Below are 24,011 nucleotides of genomic sequence, written 5' to 3' on the forward strand. Positions count from 1 at the left end.
ACAAAGAAGCAATGACATAACCTGGAGGTGTAACAAGCATCTCAAGTGCCAAACAGACCTCAAAGGCCAACAAATTTAATCTCAGGCAATAAGAAGACAAATACAAAATAGAGCACAGATTTAAGTTCAAACATCATTTATTCATGCTTAAGCCATACTGCTGCACTGCAATAACTGTTTTAGGTAGACAACCAGTTCATGAAACCATACACAAATTCGACGTCAAATGACACAGATACTTAAAAGACGACACCCTTCATGGCAGAGACCAGGAGACCCAGGTACAGCAGCAGCTTAGACGACCGATGGCTTACTGGCCACCACGGAGACGAAGCACCAGGTGGAGAGTGGACTCCTTCTGGATATTGTAGTCCGCAAGAGTGCGGCCATCCTCCAGCTGCTTGCCGGCGAAGATCAGACGCTGCTGGTCCGGGGGGATGCCCTCCTTGTCCTGGATCTTGGCCTTCACGTTGTCAATGGTGTCGGAGCTCTCAACCTCAAGAGTGATAGTCTTGCCAGTCAAGGTCTTCACAAAGATCTGCATCCCTCCCCTCAGGCGGAGCACCAGGTGGAGGGTGCTCTCCTTCTGGATGTTGTAGTCCGCAAGGGTGCGGCCATCCTCCAGCTGCTTGCCAGCGAAGATAAGCCTCTGCTGGTCCGGGGGGATGCCCTCCTTGTCCTGGATCTTTGCCTTGACGTTGTCAATGGTGTCGGAGGACTCCACCTCGAGGGTGATAGTCTTGCCGGTCAAGGTCTTCACGAAGATCTGCATGCCTCCCCTCAGGCGGAGCACCAGGTGGAGGGTGCTCTCCTTCTGGATGTTGTAGTCCGCAAGAGTGCGGCCATCCTCCAGCTGCTTGCCGGCGAAGATAAGCCTCTGCTGGTCCGGGGGGATGCCCTCCTTGTCCTGGATCTTTGCCTTGACGTTGTCAATGGTGTCGGAGGACTCCACCTCGAGGGTGATAGTCTTGCCGGTCAAAGTCTTCACGAAGATCTGCATGCCTCCCCTCAGGCGGAGCACCAGGTGGAGGGTGCTCTCCTTCTGGATGTTGTAGTCCGCAAGAGTGCGGCCATCCTCCAGCTGCTTGCCGGCGAAGATAAGCCTCTGCTGGTCCGGGGGGATGCCCTCCTTGTCCTGGATCTTTGCCTTGACGTTATCAATGGTGTCGGAGGACTCCACCTCGAGGGTGATAGTCTTGCCGGTCAAGGTCTTCACAAAGATCTGCATCTGCAGAAGATAGCCAGAGAACAGGATAAGTACCTATTAAACAAACAGAACCATCTCAAGCAAACAGCAACAGCATATTCAATCAGATACCAATAGGCCACGTGTGTTCATCACTTCATTAGTACTAAGCATGGCATCGTCCAAGTATATCAAATTAAGGGCAAACAGCATGCATAATCATCAGGTGTACAAAAGAATCATCAAATTGGCCGTACATATCTTGATCTATCATGCATAGAGATCCATAACAGGATGATGCATGTTGACCAGGTAAAAGCTACAGGATCCTATAGGAACAACAGCATATATCTTCACCAATCTTAGCATCTTAATCATGTGGCACATGCAATTCACATGCAATTTCAATTTAAGCACATGAGCTAGCTGATCATGAGGTACCAGAGAATCATCAAACTCATGTAGCAGTATATATCCTCATCTACCATGCAATATAATTAAACAACATGAAACGTGTGTAACTCAGTTAAAAGTTACTGCATCATATTCAAACATATAGAAACTGCGTAATCATCTTAATCATGCCACACATGCAGATTCAAAATAAGCCAGGAGCGTGACGACCTTATTTCTACTCTGATCTACAGCAATCAGACAACGACCAAACCTTACACATGCGAACAAAATAATCGATCGGAGGAATCAGATGTTTAATCCTAGCTAGCACCACTAAACCTATGCAGCGACCCAGCAGATCGTGAGAACGACCTCATCTACGAACAATCTATAAGCAACCCCACCATTCCCAGATCAACGACCTAAAATCCCCACAAATCGCAGGAGCACGACAAGATAAACAGCAGACCTAGCTAAACCTAGGCAGCGATCCAGCAGATCGTGAGAACGACCTCATCTACGAACAACCTAGAAGCAACCCCACGATTCCCAGATCAACGACCTAAAATCCCCACAAATCGAAGGAGCACTACAAGATAAACAGCAGAACCTATCAGATCTACACGAAAACCCCACCTCCCAGCCATCAAGGATCAGGGAACACGCGGATCTAGCATGAACGCCTCGGCCCAGTTCCTAGCCACAGACCAAGCAGAACTACCAAACCACGCCAATCTAGAGGAGGAGAGGGGGCGAGAGGATGGGGGAGCGGATCTCCGTACCTTGAAACGGGGGAAGGATCGCCGAGGGTCACGAGAAGAGCGATTTGGATTTGGAACGGGGGTTGTGCGCTCCGAACGATGAGAGGATATGAGATTGGGGGAAGAGGCGAGGAGGCCGTGTATTTATGGGCTGCGACGGGGGGGAGGAGAGGAAGGTGGGGAAGGGATCCCCACCCGTGCCGTGACGCAATTTCCGTGGTGAGAGGAGCCCGCTGCCCGCTCGTCTCCGCCACGCAATTTCCGGGAAGGAAGCTGCCAGCGCGAAGAGTCCAACGCGAACCGCGGTGGAGTGGTGCGGTGCGGAGCTTTCGAGAGGCAGCTCGATCCTCGATGGTTGGTGGCCGTTAGACTTGTCGACGCCGTTAACGCGATTCGCCTCCACGCCAAACGTTGCTGGCGTGCGTGGCCCACCGCTACGTTATTTTTCTTGCCACTTTTATTTATTTTCCTCCGAGAAGAGAGGAGCGCTTATGATGTCGGCTTAACGACGTTAGAGGGAGCGTTAGCGGTAGGCGATGATAAGTATTGCAATCTAATTTTTGCAAAAAAATTTAAATCGCTTGCATGGTATACTAAATGTAGTTGAAAAATAAATCGCATTACACAAATGGACTGTAAATCGCGAGACGAATCTAATGAGCCTAATTAGGATGTGATTAGACACTAAATTGCTACAGTAAACATGTTTTAATGATAGATTAATTAGACTCATTAGATTTGTCTCGTAGTTTACAGACGAAATCGGTAATTAGTTTTGTGATTAATTTACATTTAATACTTCAAATGTTGAAGATTTCCTTCCAAAAAATCAAAATACAAAATGATCTAAACAAATAAGATATTGCAAGTCCGCACTCATGACATGACCTACGAAATGATAGTGTTCCTCACTTACTTAGCCGAGAAAGTTGATGCCACTAATTTAGAAGTTAGGATATTATTTATCTCTTTCTTTTTTTTCCTCGCTATAATGATGAAATACTCCCTCTGTACTAAATTATTAGTTGTTTTGATTTTTCTAGATGTATTTGTTATACATCTAGAAAAGTCAAAACAACTAATAATTTGAGATGGTAGGAGTAAACATTAGAGATTGCCCGTGGTGATTTTGGATGACAGCAATCATGTATGGTTTCTCGATTTCGGATTAAGTGCCTTATGAATAGGGTGGTATGACCTATGTGTGAGGTGATGTTCATTCCCATCTACCAGTTGATCACACGCCTCAAAATCTTGGTAACTTTATTTTCAAATCTGATGATTGTTTTCCTTATATATGCGCTAGGCATATTAACACTTTTTTTTTTACAAATAACCGTATATAAATCCTGGACCTCACAATTATATAGATACACGATCCGGTGCTTATGTAAAAGCTGCAAGCCTGCAGATTTAAACTTCATAGCCGTATAGCATTAATGCTAAAATGAGTGTAACAAGGAGAAAGTCAAACATGTACATACAAGCAGCAGTGGTTGATTATGAGGTTGCATATGAAGTGTTTCCAGGAATATGCTTTCTTGTAGTTGTCATGTTACAATCATGCTGTGCCCGGTTGACGCTTAAAACGTTAACTTGCCGTGCTGGATTCGATCAAACTATGACAAACGTAAGTTATTCGTCTAGGTTAAGCATATCTCTTTTTCCTGAAAACGTTAGCAAGGGTCTTGGCACAACGCCATCCTCTCTACAGATGCATTCATCAGATCCTCAGAGAAAGAAAGAAAAAACATCAATCTGAGAGCCTTCTAGTAGATTGATTAGGACAGACACAATTGCAGCCGCATTTCTTTAGGTGCCCGGGAGGCCGGGACCGATGAACTAACAATGGCGCTGCTAGTCTATGACTACTAGTACCAATCACTCAATAATGGTTGGTCACAGGTCACAAAAGTGTGTGTAATTATATAAACTAGTACAAAGGACACGTGTTGCATCTTCTAACTGCAATTTCTTGGTACCTTCACCAACTGGTACATGCACAAGATGAACCAACAATGACGCTAGTATACCAATCAATAATGGTTGATCACTGGTCACAAGTGGATGGAATTATATAGTCAATACAAAGGACACTTGCATTTTTCTAACTACATTTTCTTGGTACCTTCACCAACTGGTACATACACAAGATGATTGGTCCGGGTCAACACAGCTTTGTGATCATCATAAGATATGGAGATGCGTTATGGATAAGACCAATGGACAATGTCACCATTCCACTTGGCTGGATGCCTGGATTTGCAATATGGCTGTGGTGTGGATGTGGATGTGTTTGTGCCATTTTTCTAGCGACGTGGACAAGGATAATTCATGGAACTTCTGAAAAATAACAGCATTCCCCCTTTTTAAAGAACAGAAATAGCAACTTGGACAGCCCATGTACAATACGCGATGGCTCTACCGAGACTTAGTTGCACAAAATATGTAGTCATCTAAAAAATCATCCAATAAAGTTTTTTTAAAAAAAAGATATATTGACTCCAGAGCCTTGCATCCCGTTCATCTGCATAAGGAAACTGGAAACTTGCATACCGAGATCTGTGGGCTGCTACAGCTAAGGTCCAAGAGAAAAATATTGGGTTCGAGAGCTGACCACCCGCCATTTCATAAGAACACAAGATGATCTTGCCACGTCCTGGAACCTACTAGGGCAGGTGCCGGACAGATTTTCGCCGGCAAGCCTGTTTGGCAATGGCGAAGCAAAATATTTATTTATTTTGTACACAGCATCCAGACAAAAGAAAGCATGAATGTGTGGACCGCAGGCACACTCCATCCGATATTGGTTCAGTTTGCAACAAACTAAGACAATCTACTTCAGTCATTGCAATGCTCAATCACAAAACTACATACACGCAGGGAAGTAGTCACTTCGTCTACCTCTGGCTCTAGCTACCTGGTTCAGAGCGAAGTCACGAATCTACCAAAAATAAGGTTCCGCATAGCACAGAGCTACTCTATTCCATAACTAGCAAAAAGCTTCTTAATTAATCTACTAGTAACACTCCAGCAACAAATCAAACATGTCACTGTTGCAACCTCCGAATCCAACACTTGCAAACATTCACTTAGAAATTTAAGCTTGGCAGAACATAGAGATGGACATTCAGCGCAAAATAGGAGTCAGCAAGACTGCAAGAACCTGGAGGTGCGACGAAACACCTCACATGCCAAACAGAACTCAAAAGCTAACGAATTCATATAGAACTGGCATAATAATGTATAAACAGAGCACAGATTTAAGTTTCACTTATTCATGCTTAAGCCCAACTGCTGCCACAATAGCTGTTTCAGGAACACAAGAACACAACCAGTTCATGAAAACCAAACACAGTTTAGACATAAATGACACAGATACTTCGAAGAAGACGGCCTTCATGGCATAGACCAGACGACCCAGGTACAGCAGCAGCTTGGATGACCAATGGCTTACTGGCCACCACGGAGGCGGAGCACCAAATGGAGGGTGGACTCCTTCTGGATATTGTAGTCAGCGAGGGTACGGCCATCCTCCAGCTGCTTGCCTGCGAAGATCAGACGCTGCTGGTCTGGTGGGATGCCCTCCTTGTCCTGGATCTTGGCCTTCACGTTGTCGATGGTGTCAGAGCTCTCAACCTCCAGAGTGATGGTCTTGCCAGTCAAAGTCTTCACGAAGATCTGCATCCCACCCCTCAGGCGGAGCACCAGGTGGAGAGTGCTCTCCTTCTGAATGTTGTAGTCCGCAAGGGTACGGCCATCCTCCAACTGCTTGCCAGCAAAGATCAGACGCTGCTGGTCTGGGGGGATGCCCTCCTTGTCCTGGATCTTGGCCTTAACGTTGTCGATGGTGTCGGAGCTCTCAACCTCCAGAGTGATGGTCTTGCCAGTCAAGGTCTTCACGAAGATCTGCATCCCACCCCTCAGGCGGAGCACCAGGTGGAGAGTGCTCTCCTTCTGGATGTTGTAGTCGGCAAGGGTGCGGCCATCCTCAAGCTGCTTGCCAGCGAAGATCAGACGCTGCTGGTCTGGTGGGATGCCCTCCTTGTCCTGGATCTTGGCCTTGACGTTGTCGATGGTGTCGGAAGATTCGACCTCAAGGGTGATAGTCTTGCCAGTCAAGGTCTTCACAAAGATCTGCATGCCTCCCCTCAGGCGGAGCACCAGGTGGAGGGTGCTCTCCTTCTGGATGTTGTAGTCGGCAAGGGTACGCCCATCCTCGAGCTGCTTGCCAGCGAAGATGAGCCTCTGCTGGTCTGGGGGAATGCCCTCCTTGTCCTGGATCTTGGCCTTGACATTGTCGATAGTGTCGGAGGACTCCACCTCGAGGGTGATGGTCTTGCCAGTAAGGGTCTTAACGAAGATCTGCATCTGCAAAAGAATAGCCAAACAACAGGGTAAGTATCTAGCAGTAACACAAGTCTCAAGCAAACAGAAACATCACATACAAAGAGAGATAAGGTCTTGTGTTCATCAGAAAACAAACAGCAGCAGCATGTCATCAACCAAGCTATAGCAACCAAGTGTAACAAGAACTTAAAAGGGCAAGCATGATCATCAGGTATACTATAGAACCATCACAGTAGCAACAATCTATATAAGCATGCATATCTAGCGGCATGAAAATGCATACGACACAAGAAGATCCAGACCAAGCCCAACAGAGTATTTAGCAGAAAATAAAGTAGGGAAGATACAGAAACAGCCTGAAGCAAACAGGAACAACATATGCAGAAAACACTAATGGATGTACATGTTCATGATGTTGGTAGAATCAACCAGCAGCAGCATATGTTATCATCCAATCCAAGTAATCAAAATAAGTACTCGTAGAAGGCACATGCATGTTTATCATGTATAGATAATAGAAATCATCAAATAGTAGCAGTTCATGATGTTGGTAGAATCAACCAACAGCAGCATATGTTATCATCCAATCCAAGTATATCAAAATAAGTACTCGTAGCAAGCACATGCATGTTTATCATGTATAGATACTAGAAATCATCAAATAGTAGCAGCATATATCTTGATCTATCTAAGCACGAAGTAGCGGGAGGATGCATGTTCCTCAGGTAAAAGGTACAGCGTCAACTCAACAGAAGCGTATATCTTAAATTCGAACATATAGATGGGACACACATGCAGGTCCAAATTCAATAAAGCTAGCGCTAGTTGAGATGATCTTATTCTACTTCTGATCTAGAGAAACAAACATGCCAGACCACTACCAAACCTTACAAGCTATCAGACAAATCAGTAGAAAAAACCTAAGTAGCATCACCGAACCAAATGCACATAAGGACGTGGGATACAGGGGCGAAATTCTACATATCAGTAGGAAAAACCTAAGTAGCATCACCGAACCAAATGCACATAAGGACGTGGGATACAGGGGCGAAATTCTACATCATATCCGCATCAGAAATAACAAAGAAAACGCGGGCAGATCTAACCTCTAACCAAGACAAACGAGCCAAGCACATCATGGGGTAAATCCCATATACAAAGCGATCAGAACTACCCCACACGAATAGCGCGATCAACGATTTCACCAGGGAATCGATCAGATCTACACTATGAACAGAGAAACAGCGCGGATCGAACCAGACTACCACACCCCATGGGCCCTAACAATCGATTCGCTCGATTCAGAAACGGAAACAGCACGCAGAATCGATCCAGGAGAGACGGGGGAGGAGGATCGCCGTACCTTGAAGCGGGGCGAGGGATCGACGAGAGTCGCGAGGATGATGATTTGGATTTTGGTTGTGTTCTCGGAACAACACACGAGACGAGAAGCGATGGGGAACGGGGAGGAGGGGGTGGCTGTTTATATACGGCCGGGCCAGGCACCCGGGGGTTGGGGGGCGGTGAGGTGGAAGGAATCCTGTGCCGTGACGGCGGCCAGCGCAAGGAACTTTCGAGAGAGGCACCCAGGGCCCATCCACAAAGAGACAGACTGGGTGGAGAACCGTCAATGCGTCAACGTCGCATCGGTCTCTTTTGCGTTGGTGGGTTCGCTGGCTGGTGGCTAGTTTGTCGACGCCGTTAACGCGCTCCTCCTCAGTCCTCTAGAAGCCTAGATTTTTTTCGTGTTAGACTGTTTTTTTTTTTGCGGTTTTTTTTATGTTAGACTGTGGTTATGATGAATTAGACCGCCCCAGTCCCAGTTGAACGAGCCTAAAAAGAAAGAGTCTAAAAGAAGATAGTCCATAAAAACCTTGAATATGATAGAGAAAGTTGGCACTTATGCTGTGTTTTACTACAATAACAGTCCCACTTATTTCAAAAAAAAAATAGCTCCACTTAGCCGCTATGACTAATTTAGAAGTTATAACTTTTTCTACTGTCCTTTTGATTGGATGATTGATGTTACAATTTGAATGGCTAGTGGATAACCGCTACTTGTAGTCGACGTGGTTGCACGAAGAGAGATACCGAACATAGATGTACTACATGACTATACATGGGTAATTGGGTATGATAAGAAGGATGATTGCCACAGTAGTCGAGCAAGCTCATAGGAGCGCAATGCCATCATGAACAATAAGAAGAAAAAAATTCATAGTGATTTCAGAAGTTGCTGTGTAGAGGTGCGTGGTCAATCACTGCAATGCAGACCATTGGATCTGCAACAATACAAAATACTTGATGAGCACTAAGTTTTTAAACAAGCAGATAGTAGATATATACAAATAGAACTAGTTGCTTGTGACCCTTGGATCTAAATTAAGATTATCTTTGTCATCTTTATAAAAGCTCTAAACTTTTCTCCCCTTCCACCGTTGTTGCCGCTTTCCTCCCTACCTACGATGCCCCTTTCTATGCCTTCATTCTACATCCGCCAGCATACTCCCTCTAGACATTGTCGTCTTCGGTGAGTTTTCCTCCTGATTCGTCCCTTGTGGCTACAATCATCACAGCTATGGGTTCATTGCTAGGCCATCCCGCCTGATTCTCAAGTTCACCAGAGAAGAATTCTACCTCGCCGCAAAGAAGTCCTCCAAAGGTTGCCAAATGGATATTTTCGAGCAGCACTGAAGTTGGCTTAGGTTGAAGTGCTTCAAGGAATATATCTGTCATATAGTAGCCATGGTTGGTTGGATTTCATGGAATTTTTTTCCATCTTTGACCACTAATTTAGAGTATCAAATGAAGTCTAATTACAAAACCACCTCCACAACCCCCGTGTAAAGCGCGAGACGAATCTAATGAGGTCTTTGACCGCGCGATTAGAGGATGGTTACTGTAGCATCACTGAAGCAAATCATCAATTAATTACCGTCATTAGATACATCTCGAAAAGTTACATCCGTCCCTGAAAAAGTTTTACAAATAGACTCCATTTAGTACTCCATATAGACATTCGTCTTTTTGTGTAAACTTGATTTAACACTTTACCAAACAGGGCCTGCAGGGCGTGGTTCACTCTCCCATGCTTAACGCCCTACCGGATTTGCTTTTTTTTTTTGTGCCAACGTGTGCGCAGGCGCTCATCTAGTGCCGTGTTCAGTTACAAAATTCCAAATTCCAAAAAAAAATTTCTGGCACCTGCATGAAGATTTAAATCTAGACGAAATAAAAAACGCATTGCGACTGCTGTCTGTAAATGTCGAGACGAATTTAATGAACCTAATTAGGTTATAATTAGATGCTAAATTGCTACAATAATGCTACAGTAAATAACTTCTGATGACGGATTACTTAGGCTCATTAGATTCGTCTCGCGATTTATAGACGAGTTCTGTAATTATTTTTGTGATTAGTCTATATTTAGTACTTCAAATATAGAAAGATGCCTTTTTAAAAATTTTACAGGATGCAACCAAACACGGCCTAGGTATACCTGCTTACAGCTTGCTCAAAATGTTAGCACAGAAAACTTGACACAACGGCTAAGGTGATGTCACATTCTCTGTTTGTGCATCCTCTTTCCATATCCAAAACTAATGGGAGTCTTCTAGAATGATTGGGACATAATTGGAATGTACTTTTCATTTCGGGATTAGCTGCAAGATTAGTGTATTAGGTGCCCGGTGGCCGTTGAACTAAACAATATCCCTATTTGTCTACCGCTATACCAATCCATAGTTGGTCACTGGTCACAAAGGGCACTTGCTTCAATTTCTAACCATATTTTCTTGGTGCCATCAGCACTTTGATCATAAAATAATTCACAAGGGTTCACCCACTGTTCCTAAAATTTGGTGCGTCTTTGGATATGACCAATGTACAATGTCACCCTCTCACTTAGCTGTATATGCAACATGGACACGGATGCGTTTTCAGCGTCATCTATTAATTTCTTTCTGGCGATGTGAACATTCTGAAATCCATGGCATTCAATTTCTTATTTGTGGCTGACTGATTCATTTACAGCAACGAGTGTTCTGGATTTATTTAACCTACATTTTATTTCTTTCTCATTTCTAATTTTCTATGCATAGTTGCACTTTGTCATAGTTTTTTTGAGTAAATTGCACCCATCATACATCAACTTGTGCGGTTGTATCACATTAGTCCAACAAATTGTAAAACGCACGAATAGATGCATGAACTTGTCAAAAGAGTGAATCCACGGTCACACGTACACCATAGAGCGTATTTAGATCACAAGGTTTAATGTGGAGAAGAGGGAAGGCCATAATGCAAAATATCTCTTGGCCGACGTTTGTCTCTGCCATGTGATGATGCTTGCGCTATCTATCTGCCCAGTTCGATTCGTCGATAGCTCGTTACACATGATCATATATATGTTGTTTGCTTTTGTGGCCACACATTGATTGTAACATCAAAATTTAATGTCCTGAGTTCTCAAGGCCTAGAATATTATAAGCAAATACACAACAAGTTGAAAAAAAAGAAACAAACAAGTCAGGACAAACTATATTAGTACCTCGGTAAAAAAGATTGTGAGAAAACACTGGTGACAGTACTAGAGATTCATGCCTAGTCCATAACAATCACACGATAAACATTGGATTATTCTTGAGATTCTTGCTAACTAAGGTTAGCTGGAGCATTTTGTGTAATGCTAACCTCCTCGATATCTATTGCAGCACTTAGCTCTCCTATACTATTATCATATCTCTTAGCCCTTTTCCGGCCACATCCTTTTGTACTGTTAGCCCTACCACCTCTCGTACCTACTGTGTTGCCTCATGCATCCCTTGTTTGAACACGCCCTCTTATGCTACCTTTAATCCCTCTTGCCCTTCTTGGTCTGCCTCTTGCCATTGCAGTGGTCAGTCTTGGAGGAGGCATTGCATCTCTTTCTTGTTCAACAAAAAAAAACTTGTGGTAAAGGCTCGGGTGTCTTCCTTGAGTTGGCGTGTAACATATCCTGTAGCAGAAATAAATTAGATACTACTGGCATTCACTTTTGCACTATTAAAAATGAGTTAGTGCAAGTAAAAGGTACTAATCTCATTCAATAAATTGAAGACCATGCTCCCAGATGTTCTACTCAGATCATTTGAAGGACAAGGATTCTATTAGTCATTGGGAAAAAAAATAAAAGTGACAATGCACATTGCATGCCAATTATACCTGAAGGACTGTTGGATCATCTTCTTCCACAATAGCTCATTGGTTCTGTAGTGCGTATTTGTAGTGGCCCTTCTTGTTGTGGTCAGCACCTTTACAGACACTGCAATGCATGGTGACTCCATGATGTTTGCTGATCTTGGTCCCTCCTTCAAGCTCAACTGCAGTGATCGAACCAATCAATTTTCTCATTCATATATGTCTTGTTCACGCAAAAGAATCCTGACTGGATGGATCTCCACACTGAAAAATTCGTCAGACGAACCTACATACAAGAATACATGGCACATACGTGTCAGGATTTTCAGTAGGAAAAAAAGCTTGCAAGACCTAAGAACACATATAGGTTTCAAGAGATATGCATGATTGTATCCCAAGCTATCAACCACGTGATTAGTATTTACATGGGCAAAGTTAATTTAACTTGCTAGCTTCACTACTAGAAAAATGTCTAAGGGCACCAGTTGCATGTGCCCTTTGGTACCGGTTTTTTGAACCGGTACCCCAAAAGTGGTACCAATGGCTGGAGCATTTGGTACCGGGTAAAATAACTGGTACATAAGACTCCAAAATTCACATAAAATATTCTCTTTGGTTGGGATTCGAACTCGTGACCTCTAGCCTAGTGCGTTGCTCCTTTATCATCTCAGCTACACAGTTGTTCTGATTAAGAAGGAGATATATTCCTTTTAAAGTAACCCATGGATGAGCCTAAGGTACCGGTTGGTGTTACAAACCGGTACCTAAGGCTCCTAAGGTACCGGTTGGTAACACCAACTGGTAACTAAGGCTCATCTATAGGTACCGGTTGGTGGTACCACCCGGTACTAATATAAAAATTATCACCCGGTACCTATGGAGAGCCTTAGATACCGGTTGATAATACCAACCGGTGCCTAAGGCCCATTTAAAGATTCCATCCACCCCAAAAGTACCGGTATGGAGATGAGGTAGATGAGGTACCGGTTCATCTCCATATTGGTACTTTTGGGGTGGACCTAAGGCTTGTTTTCTAGTAGTGCTTGTTGCCGCCAAGGATGCATTGCATCTGCTTCGAGGTTGCATCTACCATACGCATCTAATCTATCATATGCTACTTGCCGGTGTTATGTATCACCAGCTAGTAAATTTTTCGGATGGTAATGCAAGTATGCGACACAAGGTTTATACTGGTTCGGGTGAAATGTCCCTACGTCCAGTTCGAGCTCTTGCACTTAGTTCGTAGTAGGGGTTACAAACAGACGAGAGAGGGAACGGGCTCCCAAGTCTTTGGTTGCGTGTGTGAGTGTGTGTGCGTGAGTGCCAAAGTTCGGTCCCCGTCTGAGGGGTACCCCTCTTCCCCTTTATAGCCCTAGGGAAAGAGGGGGTCGGATACAAAATGGGGTAAGGACAAAAAGGAGGAAGCCGCAGGGGTCAGACGTGATCCGACCCCATCTTCCTCATCTGTCCATCGTGGCGGGGCTCGCGGCCCTTGCCGATGGTGACGATGATCATTCTTCTCCCATTTCCCACCCTGCAGCGATCATGGCGGACAGGAAATGGCATGGCGCACTGTAGATGACGCCCCGTTGGTGACATTGCTGTCACACCCGGTTTTAAGGACAAAACCGAATGCATAACTATATGTATACCAGGATCAAGTTCCATACATATAGAGACATTATAAGTCAATAATCAGTAACAGTATCATGAAAAAGAGAATTATAACAATTAAAAGACAATCAGAGTTATACAGCTTATTCTGGAAACAAAGGCTTCAAACTTCATAGGCAATCGACCGGAGGTTGCGTATGCCTAGAACTCAGTATCATCTTCAAAAGACTTCACAACAACTTTCTCTTCTGAGCAGCAGTAAGCAAGGGTGCGTACACTTATGGTTGGTACTCAGCAAGGCCACAAGAAATCTATCTTTAAGTTTATTAATCATGTGAGGGTCCAAGCCGCTCATAACCGTGAGCACGGCTGATATATCAATTTTCACTCTGCAGAGGTTGTACACTTTCATCACAATTCGTGTAAAAGTTCCGAAGAACTTTGAACCCAACCACGCATGTGCTAGCTAAGCACAATACCACACTTCCGAGGTATAATTGCATAGGCACGCTACGAGGCCTTTACAAAAATTCCCTAACAAGTGACAACCCGCTAAGGTTTCAAGCCAAAGCAGAGCATAACCCTCCCTAATGATCAGCTCCTTAGCAAAGGCCGCTACCCCCAAACGGGCCGGGCTATACCCATCGATGCATCCCCTCTTGCCTTTTCGGTAAGACTGTCACAAGCTAGAGTTTCTAATTAATCAGTCAAGACCAGAGCCATATAGTATTGTGGTTGTACTGTTTTTCTGGGTGGTTCTCCATGTTCCAATTAAAACATATGATCTTATAAATAAGCATAGACAGAAGTATGGTTAGGGTCACTTTCCTTTCACCAATAAAAAGCTACTCTTACTGCTCTTCAGCTTTTGCTCACTTGCAATTCTTGATTCTTCAAGCTTCAACAACTATCCTTCTACTCGAAACAATCACCGAGCAAACATACAAAGCAAACAAGTACAATTAAGAACAATAGACCAAAACAAAAGAAAAGCTTAAAAGAGCATACAAAAGGACTAGGGCTCGTTGCTACAGTTACGGGAGCGTAAGAAACACAGAAAACAGAGTTACGGTTGAAAAGAAACAACTATCGGTAACTTCGAAGAGAGAGAGAGAGAGAGAGGTGTGACAGGCTGGCTACTATGCCGAGGATGAGAATGGGAAACAAGGGATGCTCCGATTGATTGAGATTGATTTGTACCAATAGACAAAATTCGAATCGCGAAGAGAAAGAGGCTTGGTGACCAAGGCAGATCAAGTTGGGTCTCAGGTTTTTGAACAACGGTGTTGGTCTGATGAGCTAGTGCTGATGGAGCATTGTTGGAACAATACTAAAAACAAAGCCATGCGGCACCATCTCGGGCATAGCTTGATCGGGAAGAAAGATTAGAACACGAAGAACTCGAATGAGCCAGATGAGTTGAATATAATTCGGGAAGAAAAGAAACTAGAATCATCATATTTTAAGCTATGAAAAATATATCCCGGGGATTCAAAAATTCTCAAAAATTTTCTTAAAGATAGTTCGGGACACGAGAGTCTAAATAAAATATTTGAAGATCGTGAAAAAGATTTTAGAGCCATTCAAATAAATTAATTTAGCTCACAAGAAAATGAGAATAATTGCCAAAGAAATTTGGAAAATACTCGGGAAAACCTAAAGATGGCTAAACACATCCTAAAAGATATTCACATCCTAAAATTAAATATTTTAGGGTGTGACAGTTGCTATCTGCAGGGGATGGTCGTCCGGTCTTGACCTCCGACGGTCCTCCTGTCCTTGGTGCTGACTTCTGGGGGAGTGGTTGTGCAATGTCTTATCGACGAGGCCCTGTCGCATCCGTGCCCTGTCTCGGCTTGTATTGGGCATGGGCGATCAGTCACGTCTACCCGTGTGGTCCCATTTTGACCGTTGGTGGTCTCCATACCACGGAGTAGGTAGGCCGCCATGTGGCGGTGCGTGCCCAGGCGAGCGGAGCCCTCCGGTGAGGGTCGGGCGAGGCGAGGCCTTCCCGCGGGGGTCGGGCAGAACTAGTCCTCCCACGGGGTCGGGCGAGGTAGAGGCTGCTGTCGGCGGGCCGCTTTGTATTGGCTTGGGCCGCGCCTAGTGGGCCGAAGCTGACTTGGGCCACCGGCCTTGGGCTAGCTCTTTGTCGTGTCGTACCGGTCTAGACTCCAGAGGCTTCAGTATTGACAAGCGATTAGGGGGTACCCGTTACTTTTATCACCATCACTACTCGTTTGTTGCGGCCACAAATTGTGCAAGGACTGGCTTACGGACCTTTAGCAGGAGAAGATGGAGAGAAGATGGACTAACCATACGCAGGAGGGAGGCCGTCTGGTGCACATCATTGTGGTGAAGATGGAGAGAAGATGGACTAACCATACGCAGGAGGGAGGCCGTCTGGTGCACATCATTGTGGTTCCATCAGTGCTGCCGATTGCCGCGGAAATACGAACAGCCGCCGATGGGTACCAAGGCCATCGATTAAATGGGAACACATATTTGTATTATGGCCCTCCCTCTTCTCCACATTAAAAAAACGCATATTTGTATTATGGCCCTCCCTCTTCTCCACATTAAAGCTTGTGACCTAAATACACTATGTGGTGTATATGTAATCATAGAATCGTAGATGCACACTTTTGACAAGTTCATGAATTAGCTTGTGCATTTTACAATTTGTTGGACTAAAGTGATACAACCACACAAGTTGATGTATGATAGGTGCAATTTACTCTAGTTTTTTTAATAACAGGTAGTGGTCAGGTACTCATATGGAAAGAAGCTTGTTAGTATGCCTGCCTTTCTAGAAAATATTTTTTTTACAAGGGTTTGCTTGTACAGTAGTTTCTCGTATGATTGAACAAATAAGTTTTGTTTTTAGAGGGACAAAATGGAAGTAGAACTAGCAACTTGAGCAGTCCACGGGCCTGGATTCTTTCTAGAGAGTATGCATGGGCCAAATCGCCTATGGTGACAGTAGCCCATCTTGCTCATCTGTCTTAGGAGAGAGAGAGAGAGAGAGAGAGAGAGACTAGTTTCAGTAGTCATGTATCCCCACAAGTTCTAAATAAGAAACTCGCGTACACTGATATAGAGACCTGTGGTCTGCAACATCTAAGTTCCAAGCAGAAAAAAAATGAGGTTGGATATCAGAGCTGATCACATGCCGATCATGCCATCTCCTAATAACACTTGATGATCTTGCCACGACTTGCAACGGCATTGGTGGGGTAGGTGCGAGGCAGGACCAGATCTTGTCTCATGGGCACCCATCACTTGCCCAATCGGAGCCAACCATGCAAATATGTGCTCTGTTATTCTTTCCTCTTCTTAATCCAGTCGGCAACAGCTTACAATACAGGCCTGCAACACTCCTAAAAGTTCAGGATTCATAATTCTGACTTAGCTAGCTGTGCTCATTTCTCTGTCATTAGTTTGCACTAGCAAATTTCATATTTATAAAATGTGCATTGCTTCGTGTAAAACATAAATTCACAGTGCAGGCTTTTATGTCCAAACTCAGAAAAAAAAACTTTCTATGCTGAGATAATCTAAGGGTTATGTTGTGCATTGCATCACGCCATCACCAAGCAATTCTGAAAATGCTCACAAGTGACAAGGCACATGACAGATGGCTGCCACCTACTATTTCTGCCCCCATAGAAATGGGCTCCTGACTTTTTCTTAAAAAATATTTATAAAAGTATGTCTGAAGATGGACACCAGGTGAATGCTGATTTGCAGGAAGATAGAGATTGTCTAATTTTATTTTATTTCTGTGCTGTGTTTAATTGGTCTGAGGTTGATGGTACCATTTATCACACCTTCAGCCACTTAATTGGGAATTTTAATATAAATAGGATAAGGCAAGCAGCCTCGAGGGATTGGCTCTTGATGTTGCACCTATCAGCTTGGAAAATTTCATGACATATAAATTAACTAAAAATTAACCAAAGGGAATACATGGAAATGTTCATGATATAAAGTTTTGTCGAGCTGATGGAATGGGACAGATCACCATTCATCAAAAAGTGGTAGGTCAGACGTGTGCTTCCCAAGATAAAATCAGATCTCACAAACTGCCAAAGGGTGCTTAGCCTAGCGGTTAAGACACTCGAGCGGCACTCCACAGGTCCTGAGTTCGAATCCCCGTGGGAGCGAATTTCAGGCTGTGGTTAAAAAAATCCTCTCGTCGGTCCCGTGTGCCAAAGCACTGGTTAAGAGCCGGCTCAGGTCGGCCTGAGGACCGTGTATGGCCCAGGCAATTCCTAGGGGTTACGGTTCCCAGTGTTAGGGCGGGGCTGGGGTTCGGGGATTTTCTCGGTCGGGGAAGCCGAGGCTTCTTCTTAGCTTAATACCGGTGGGGCGGTCTTTCCCCACCCGGCCGAGTTTTTTTTTTAGATCTCACAAACTGTGGTGTAGAGTCCTACTTGATGTGGTACCACTCTCCCAGATCTGCATGAATTTCATCTACTTTTCTGAACTAAATATCCTGCCTGGTCTCTGCTCATGTTACATGAAAACTTTATGCACATCTATATCAGGAAGAAAAAATAAGGTCTGCGATATGCCGAAGATGAAATTTCATTAGATCTTACTGGTCCCTGCTCCTAGGCTGTGCTGTGTGCTTTTCTGCTACCAGCAATGAAACAGTAGTATGCAATGTTGGTTGGAAGTGCAAGGACCAATGGACCATGAAGCATATGTGAGATTTTGAGCAGACATTGGGCCTGGAATCTTTAAGGCTTTGCGTAATTGAGCCGTTGATGTTAGTTTTGTATGGCTATCAGATGAATGTAGACAGGCGTTGACAGTTAAAGTTTCTGGGGAACAATCCAGCTTTCTTCAGAACATCGTGCCCCAGCCTATGGAGGAAATTATTCAGGAAAAATAAAAGGTTCAACTACTCATCAGGACTATGATATTGTCAATGAGTTCCTATTAACATCTAAACAAATGATCACCACATAAACGAAATCCATGTACAGCTAGCTTGCAAGCTAGAGTAGCACAAGTTGGTAGTTCTTCAGCAAAGCCTGAATTGCACAAAGAATAAAATAAAAGAAGAACATGAAGAGTTGTGGCCAACTAACTCGCCCCCATATTTAAGGAGTTGCTTTGCTACCTTCTTAGAAGATTTAGCTCCCTCTGCTTCCTACGCCTCTAAACCAGACTGCTTTGCTCATCTGCTTCTGCTTTGCTCTTCATTTTCAGAGCGTACTTGGTCTAACGATTCAGAAGCAAAGGCTGCTCGTCCGAGTTCTAAAACTGAGAGGCTAGTTCCTGAGGTAAGATGGCGGGTGCGCGTCGTCTTCTGTCTGTAATCCATTCTACTGCGTGCATCTTCGTCTCTGGCAATCTTTACGTCAGCAATCTTTTCTTTCTTTTTGAACACTCAGGAGATGCGTATCCTTGTCATTCGTGCAAATTGTATCATTGTTCTTCCCTTTTCCTTTACCATGTCCAGTATAATTTATGTGTCATATGAAAGCTAAAGTCTTTTCTTCGTACTCTTAGAACATTTCATCTTATTATACATTCTTGTAGGAGCTCTTTTTCGTCAAGGGCTTGACCAATGGCGATAAAGATGAAGGGGATCTTCAAAGGGCTGAAGATAATCTCTCAGATGTTTGGTAATAATCCTATCCTTCTCTATTTTTCTTTTGTTTTATCTTTTTGCATCACTTATCTTGAGTTCCTATGTTTTCTGTATCCAAATTCTAAAAACTTAATAGTAAAATTCATGAAAAATTGTTCTGAAAAAGAGTCCCAACTAAAAGCATAGGGTGAAAGCACAAGTACCTGCTGATAAGACATGAACTTGTGTTCTTTTGCAGTGCATAAAGAACATGAGATGGAGATCGGGTACCCAACAGATGTAAAGCATGTGGCTCACATAGGTCTGGGCACCAGTGACACATCTCCAAGCTGGGTAAAGAATATCATAACTTTGCAGCTTTTCCAATTGATCTTCTCGGCGACCAGTCTGCAGCATTGTGTTTTCTTTTTGTCACTGAGTCTACGTTGTTCTTCTAGCTTTTCAACTGATTGCTGATGTACATGATTGATTTCAGATGGCTGAATTCAAGGGAACAGAGGATTTGTTAGCAGGCCCTCTGAGCACAGCCGGGCAGTCAAGGCAGACTTCTTGGGCCTCTGCAGGTGATTCTCACCTCTGTCACTGTTTACCGTTTAACTATTCAGTCAACCAAACAGACTAAACGGCAAAAATCAGATAATATTTGCACAAGGATGAAGTTCCTTGATGACGTTCCATACGACGTTCCCGGCACGCCTTAAACAAATCTGTGGCTAATAATTATACAGGCAGCACGAGTAATCATTTGTGCTTATAATTAGATCCCTGAATCTTCTTGTCTATTTGATAATGGTAGTAGTGGCACAGCACTACACCAAGGATGCAAGGACCGCTTGGTCGTTTGCATGTATCATGTATGGAATAAGCCAATAGGAAATTAACACAAATTTGTTGAAGAATCTCACAGATCCTGAAACAGACGTTTATTTTCAATTTTTTTAGCTGAATTTACTGGATTTCTTTTCTGCAGACTTTGAGCAGCCAAGAAGCATGATGCCCATTGAGATTTTCCACGACAACAGCAAGCCTGGCCTAGAGGCCCCCTCTTGCCCTGACGTGCCAAGAGGAGGCCCGAGGAAGCCGAAGAGGAAGAAGAACAGGGCGTCGTCGCCTACCTCGTCTGCCCGGTCATCGTCTTCAAGGTCAAGAGCCTCATTCGCAACCGCGTACGACGCCTTCAGTGAGTCGCAAAGAGGGTTCCGGGTCGCCTGAATGGCAGAAAACCATGCGCCAATGCAGATCACCATGCCTGTAAATGTTTTCAGTTTAGGGAGACAGCTTGGTTTGGAGTTGTTTGATTCTTTGTTTTCTTTTTACAGTCAGACATAGCTGGAAATCCAAAGGAAAATTGACTTAAATTAATGTTTGAACAACATGCAGTCATCTCTAATCCTACATGGATGATATGTGAGACTTCAGAAAATGAGTATGAGTTCCTGAACAGATTAGGACTCTGCAAAGCTTCACTTTTTTTTTCAAGCACGTTGACAGAAAGGCCAAACAGCTTGTGGTTTCGACAATATTTTCCAAGAGATACAACTGTCATCAGGGACTCGTCGCCGTCGGCATGCCTAGGTCCTGAGCACCGCCATTGATCATGCCACGTAGGGCCTACAAAACTGTCTTTCCAAGCCATGACAGACGTGCCATCGACAGGGCCGGCTCTTGGGCCATGCGGCGGAGGCGACCGCCGGGGGCCCACGAAGGAGGGGGGCCCAACAACTAATATACAGCTAGGCAGTCGTCGTGCGACTGTGCGAGACGAGGGTCCTGCGCCTAGCTCCTACCCCTGATCGTCGTCAGCCTGCTGTGCCTGCAACCTGCAAGGTCCTGCGTCCCTGCCCGATCCTGTGCTCGCTTGCTCGTTGCTCCCGTCGCCACCACGTCGATGTTCCTTTCTTCGTGATTGTTGATTGGTAATTCCTATTAAATATGCTTTATCTAGTGTCTTAGATATTTAGTTCTTTCCAATTCCAGCCGAGGTAGCGAGTCAGTGACCATGACTTGCTTTCTAACTATGTCTTAGATGTTTCCCAAGAAACAATTGTCACGTGCTCAAATATCTTGGACAACATTGATTTAGATACGATTCTTAATGATTTCGCATCAAGAAATGCACGAAGGAGCTTTTTTGTGAAGGACTGAAATATTGTTGATGAAGTCACGGGGTTTAGCTATTATTTGAGGTAATCATACTCGTTTTATTTTCTACTCTTTTGGTTTGTATTATAGACATTGTTCTTCAAAAATTATATATAATATTAGTATTATTATCTATTTTATTATGTTAAAAAATTATTTAATCTAAGGGGCCCTAAAGCGTGGCTCGCTCCGGGGCACTCAGAATCCTAGAGCCGGCCCTGGCCATCGACAAACATGATGGAATGTTTCATCATGTCTTAAACACTTTGTTCAAGCGTTGCGCTAGAATTTCTACAAAAAAATAGTGTTGATTTTTTCCTAAAAAAGTTGCATTTGCTGAAGAGTTGGCAACAAAAATATTCAGGAATTACTTCTTTGCTATGCTGCAGCTGGGCTTCTGTTTCCCTTGCAAATGGGGAAAGCATAGCCTCAGCACCAAGGTCACCAGGGACCCTATGCCATCCAGCACAGCCTACAGAGATGAACAGAAGAGCCTTGCAAGGACATAAAAAGGTGAAACTTTCTGAAACAACCTTTTTTAAACATTCAACAATTTATGATTAACAAACCAGGTCCTTGCGCTGATACACTTAACTAGACCATTAGCACATTGTTCGGTGACGACCGAAGCGTATCAGCACGCGCCACGTGTCCTGACAACGTTGGCAAACCATGGATTGTTTGAATAGGGCAGCCAAAGACTCATGCACAAGCTATGAATATTCCAGCCGCCAATTGGCAATGCATCAGCTACGCCATGGATCTTGCAGGCAGGCAGGCATCCAGAGCACAGCAGAACCAAGACGAGATGGAAAGGCGAGGTGCCATATGCTTTGGAAACATAGCTCAACGTGGCCATGGAAAGCAACGAACCCTACAGCTTGTAAAGCCATGGCCATTGACGCCTACAAATGCGCAGCAAACCCATGGTTCTTCTACCTCCAGCAGAAGAGCACTTACAGTTACAACACAAGCCTGAGTTCACTACCTGCCTAGTTCCTCACCCATGGCGAAGTCAAGTAGTTACGGCCTTGGGCTTGCTTGCTTCGCCGTTGCTGTTGCGGTCGCCGGCGCAACCCAGTTCACCGTCGGCGGCGCCAATGGCTGGAGCGCCCCCGGCGCCGCCGCGGAGCCCCTCAACACCTGGGCGGAGAGGACCAGGTTTCAGGTCGGAGACTCGCTAGGTAATTGACCGGCCCAGGTTTCCATGTCGATTGCACGAGACCTTTCAGCTGGCACGCCATTGGCGATGAGAAATTCTTGCGCCATGCGTGACGCGTCATGATGGTTTGGTTGGCTTGGCGCAGTGTTCGTGTACCCCAAGGACCGGGACTCGGTGCTGCTGGTGGAGCCGGCGGACTACAACGCCTGCAACACGTCGTCGTACGTGACGAGGTTCGACGACGGCGACACCGTGTTCGTGCTGGATCACTCCGGCGCCTTCTTCTTCATCAGCGGCGTCGAGGCCAACTGCCGCGCCAACGAGAAGCTCATCGTCATGGTCCTCGCAGCTGGCCGCAACGATACCGCCGGCGGCGGAGCCGCGCCGCCGCCGACCGCTGCGGCGCCTCCTCCGCCGGCATCGACGTCTCCGCCTCCCGCCAGCTCCGCCACCCCGCCGCCGCCGCCGGCGTCGCCCGCCCCTAAGGCTCCAGCCGCTGCGTCGCCGCCGCCACCCGCCAGCTCGGCGGCCTCGGCTCCCCCTCCCGCCTCCGCTCCCACCACGACGCCCAGCGCGCCGCCGCCCGCTTCGTCGCCCCCCGCCCCCCGCGCGACATCGCCAGCTCCGGTGTCGTCGACGCCGCCACCGTCCGCCCCGGCCGGTGCCCCGGAGGCACCGCCGGCGCCCTCGGCAAGCTCTCCGGCTCGGAGCGCACATGGAACGACGACGGCGAACTCGACGGGCACGCCATCATCGCCGCGTCCTGCCGGCTCCAAGGACAGGAACAGCGCCGCCCTCGCGGTGGCCTCGGGCCTGGCCAGCTCGCTCGGGGCCTGCGCCCTTGGCTACGCCATGCTTGCTCTCTGAATTGAAAGCGAACCCGATACACCCACTGACCTCCTGTTCCGACGAACGGGGAAGTCTTGATCGAGTAAATGTACATGTAAAGACGACGCGCGATTTGTACATGTTCTTGCAAATCTTTGTACTATTCGTTTTCCACCGGATGAATAAAGAAAAATGGAACGATTCATGAATCATGAACGAGTAATGAAACCATTCCCCAGTTGCGGTTGCTCAAGTGTGGAGAGCAGACAGATTGACTCGCCCAGACCAGACGCGGAGAAAGGAGATGGAAGATAGTCACGAGCCCCTGCCGCCGCAGCGCCGAGTAATCGTCGGCAACGGCAAGCGACCGAGCCGCCGGCGCGGCCACGCCGACGAGTACGCGGTGGCGGCGCTGCGTGCCAACTGCCAAGCGAGCAAGTTGAGCAGAGCAACGTGGTGCCGGCGCGCCGTTTGCCAAGCAAGTCGCCTGAGGTGGGCCGGGCCGACCCCGGGTAAAAACGGTGGCTCAGATGACGCACTCTCTCTGTACTCTTGGGCCTTAAGTTCGGGCCAGCCCGAGTTACACTTACATAATGGGCTGGAACATTAACGGGCCATTTTAGTCTGAGGATTTAGTTGCCAGACCCCCGCGCGCGCCCTTCCCCTTGATACGGCTCAAGCCTTTTCTGGGTGGGCCACGTCTAGTTGCAGAACCCTATAAAGCTCTTTTTCTTCCATTTCATCACTTTTTCTTTGGCCCCGTCAGATCAATCCACACAAAAGATCAGT

General features: G+C 45.6%; 3 protein-coding genes across 5 annotated transcripts; 2 read left to right on the top strand and 1 right to left on the bottom strand.

Annotated features, from left to right (window-relative positions):
* Positions 1-119: 119 nt before the first annotated feature.
* LOC120654722 (polyubiquitin) lies at positions 120-8,214 on the bottom strand. Of its 3 annotated transcripts, XM_039932342.1 has the most exons (4): positions 8,057-8,214; positions 5,808-6,714; positions 2,214-2,218; positions 120-1,228 (listed from the first exon to the last, which is right to left on the bottom strand). In XM_039932342.1, exons 2-4 carry the CDS (start codon positions 6,712-6,714, stop codon positions 311-313), a joined length of 1,830 nt encoding a protein of 609 aa, XP_039788276.1. In that variant the 5' UTR covers positions 8,057-8,214; the 3' UTR covers positions 120-310. The 3 variants fall into 3 exon arrangements, with proteins under 3 accessions (XP_039788276.1, XP_039788274.1, XP_039788275.1); XM_039932340.1 differs by lacking the exon at positions 2,214-2,218 and having other exon boundaries at positions 6,487-6,714; XM_039932341.1 differs by lacking the exons at positions 2,214-2,218; positions 5,808-6,714; positions 8,057-8,214 and adding an exon at positions 2,365-2,653.
* A 10,204-nt stretch (positions 8,215-18,418) lies between these two features.
* LOC120654726 (CRIB domain-containing protein RIC10-like) lies at positions 18,419-20,487 on the top strand. Its single transcript, XM_039932345.1, has 5 exons — positions 18,419-18,779; positions 19,039-19,124; positions 19,329-19,423; positions 19,566-19,653; positions 20,061-20,487. Exons 2-5 carry the CDS (start codon positions 19,067-19,069, stop codon positions 20,300-20,302), a joined length of 483 nt encoding a protein of 160 aa, XP_039788279.1. The 5' UTR covers positions 18,419-18,779; positions 19,039-19,066; the 3' UTR covers positions 20,303-20,487.
* Positions 20,488-22,180: 1,693 nt separating this feature from the next.
* On the top strand, positions 22,181-23,434 carry LOC120653909 (early nodulin-like protein 2). The gene is made up of 2 exons (XM_039931579.1): positions 22,181-22,416; positions 22,540-23,434. Exons 1-2 carry the CDS (start codon positions 22,239-22,241, stop codon positions 23,259-23,261), a joined length of 900 nt encoding a protein of 299 aa, XP_039787513.1. The 5' UTR covers positions 22,181-22,238; the 3' UTR covers positions 23,262-23,434.
* Positions 23,435-24,011: the final 577 nt, after the last annotated feature.

The sequence above is a fragment of the Panicum virgatum genome, chromosome 1N, assembly GCF_016808335.1.
Source record: "Panicum virgatum strain AP13 chromosome 1N, P.virgatum_v5, whole genome shotgun sequence".
In the NCBI taxonomy this organism is placed as follows: domain Eukaryota; kingdom Viridiplantae; phylum Streptophyta; class Magnoliopsida; order Poales; family Poaceae; genus Panicum; species Panicum virgatum.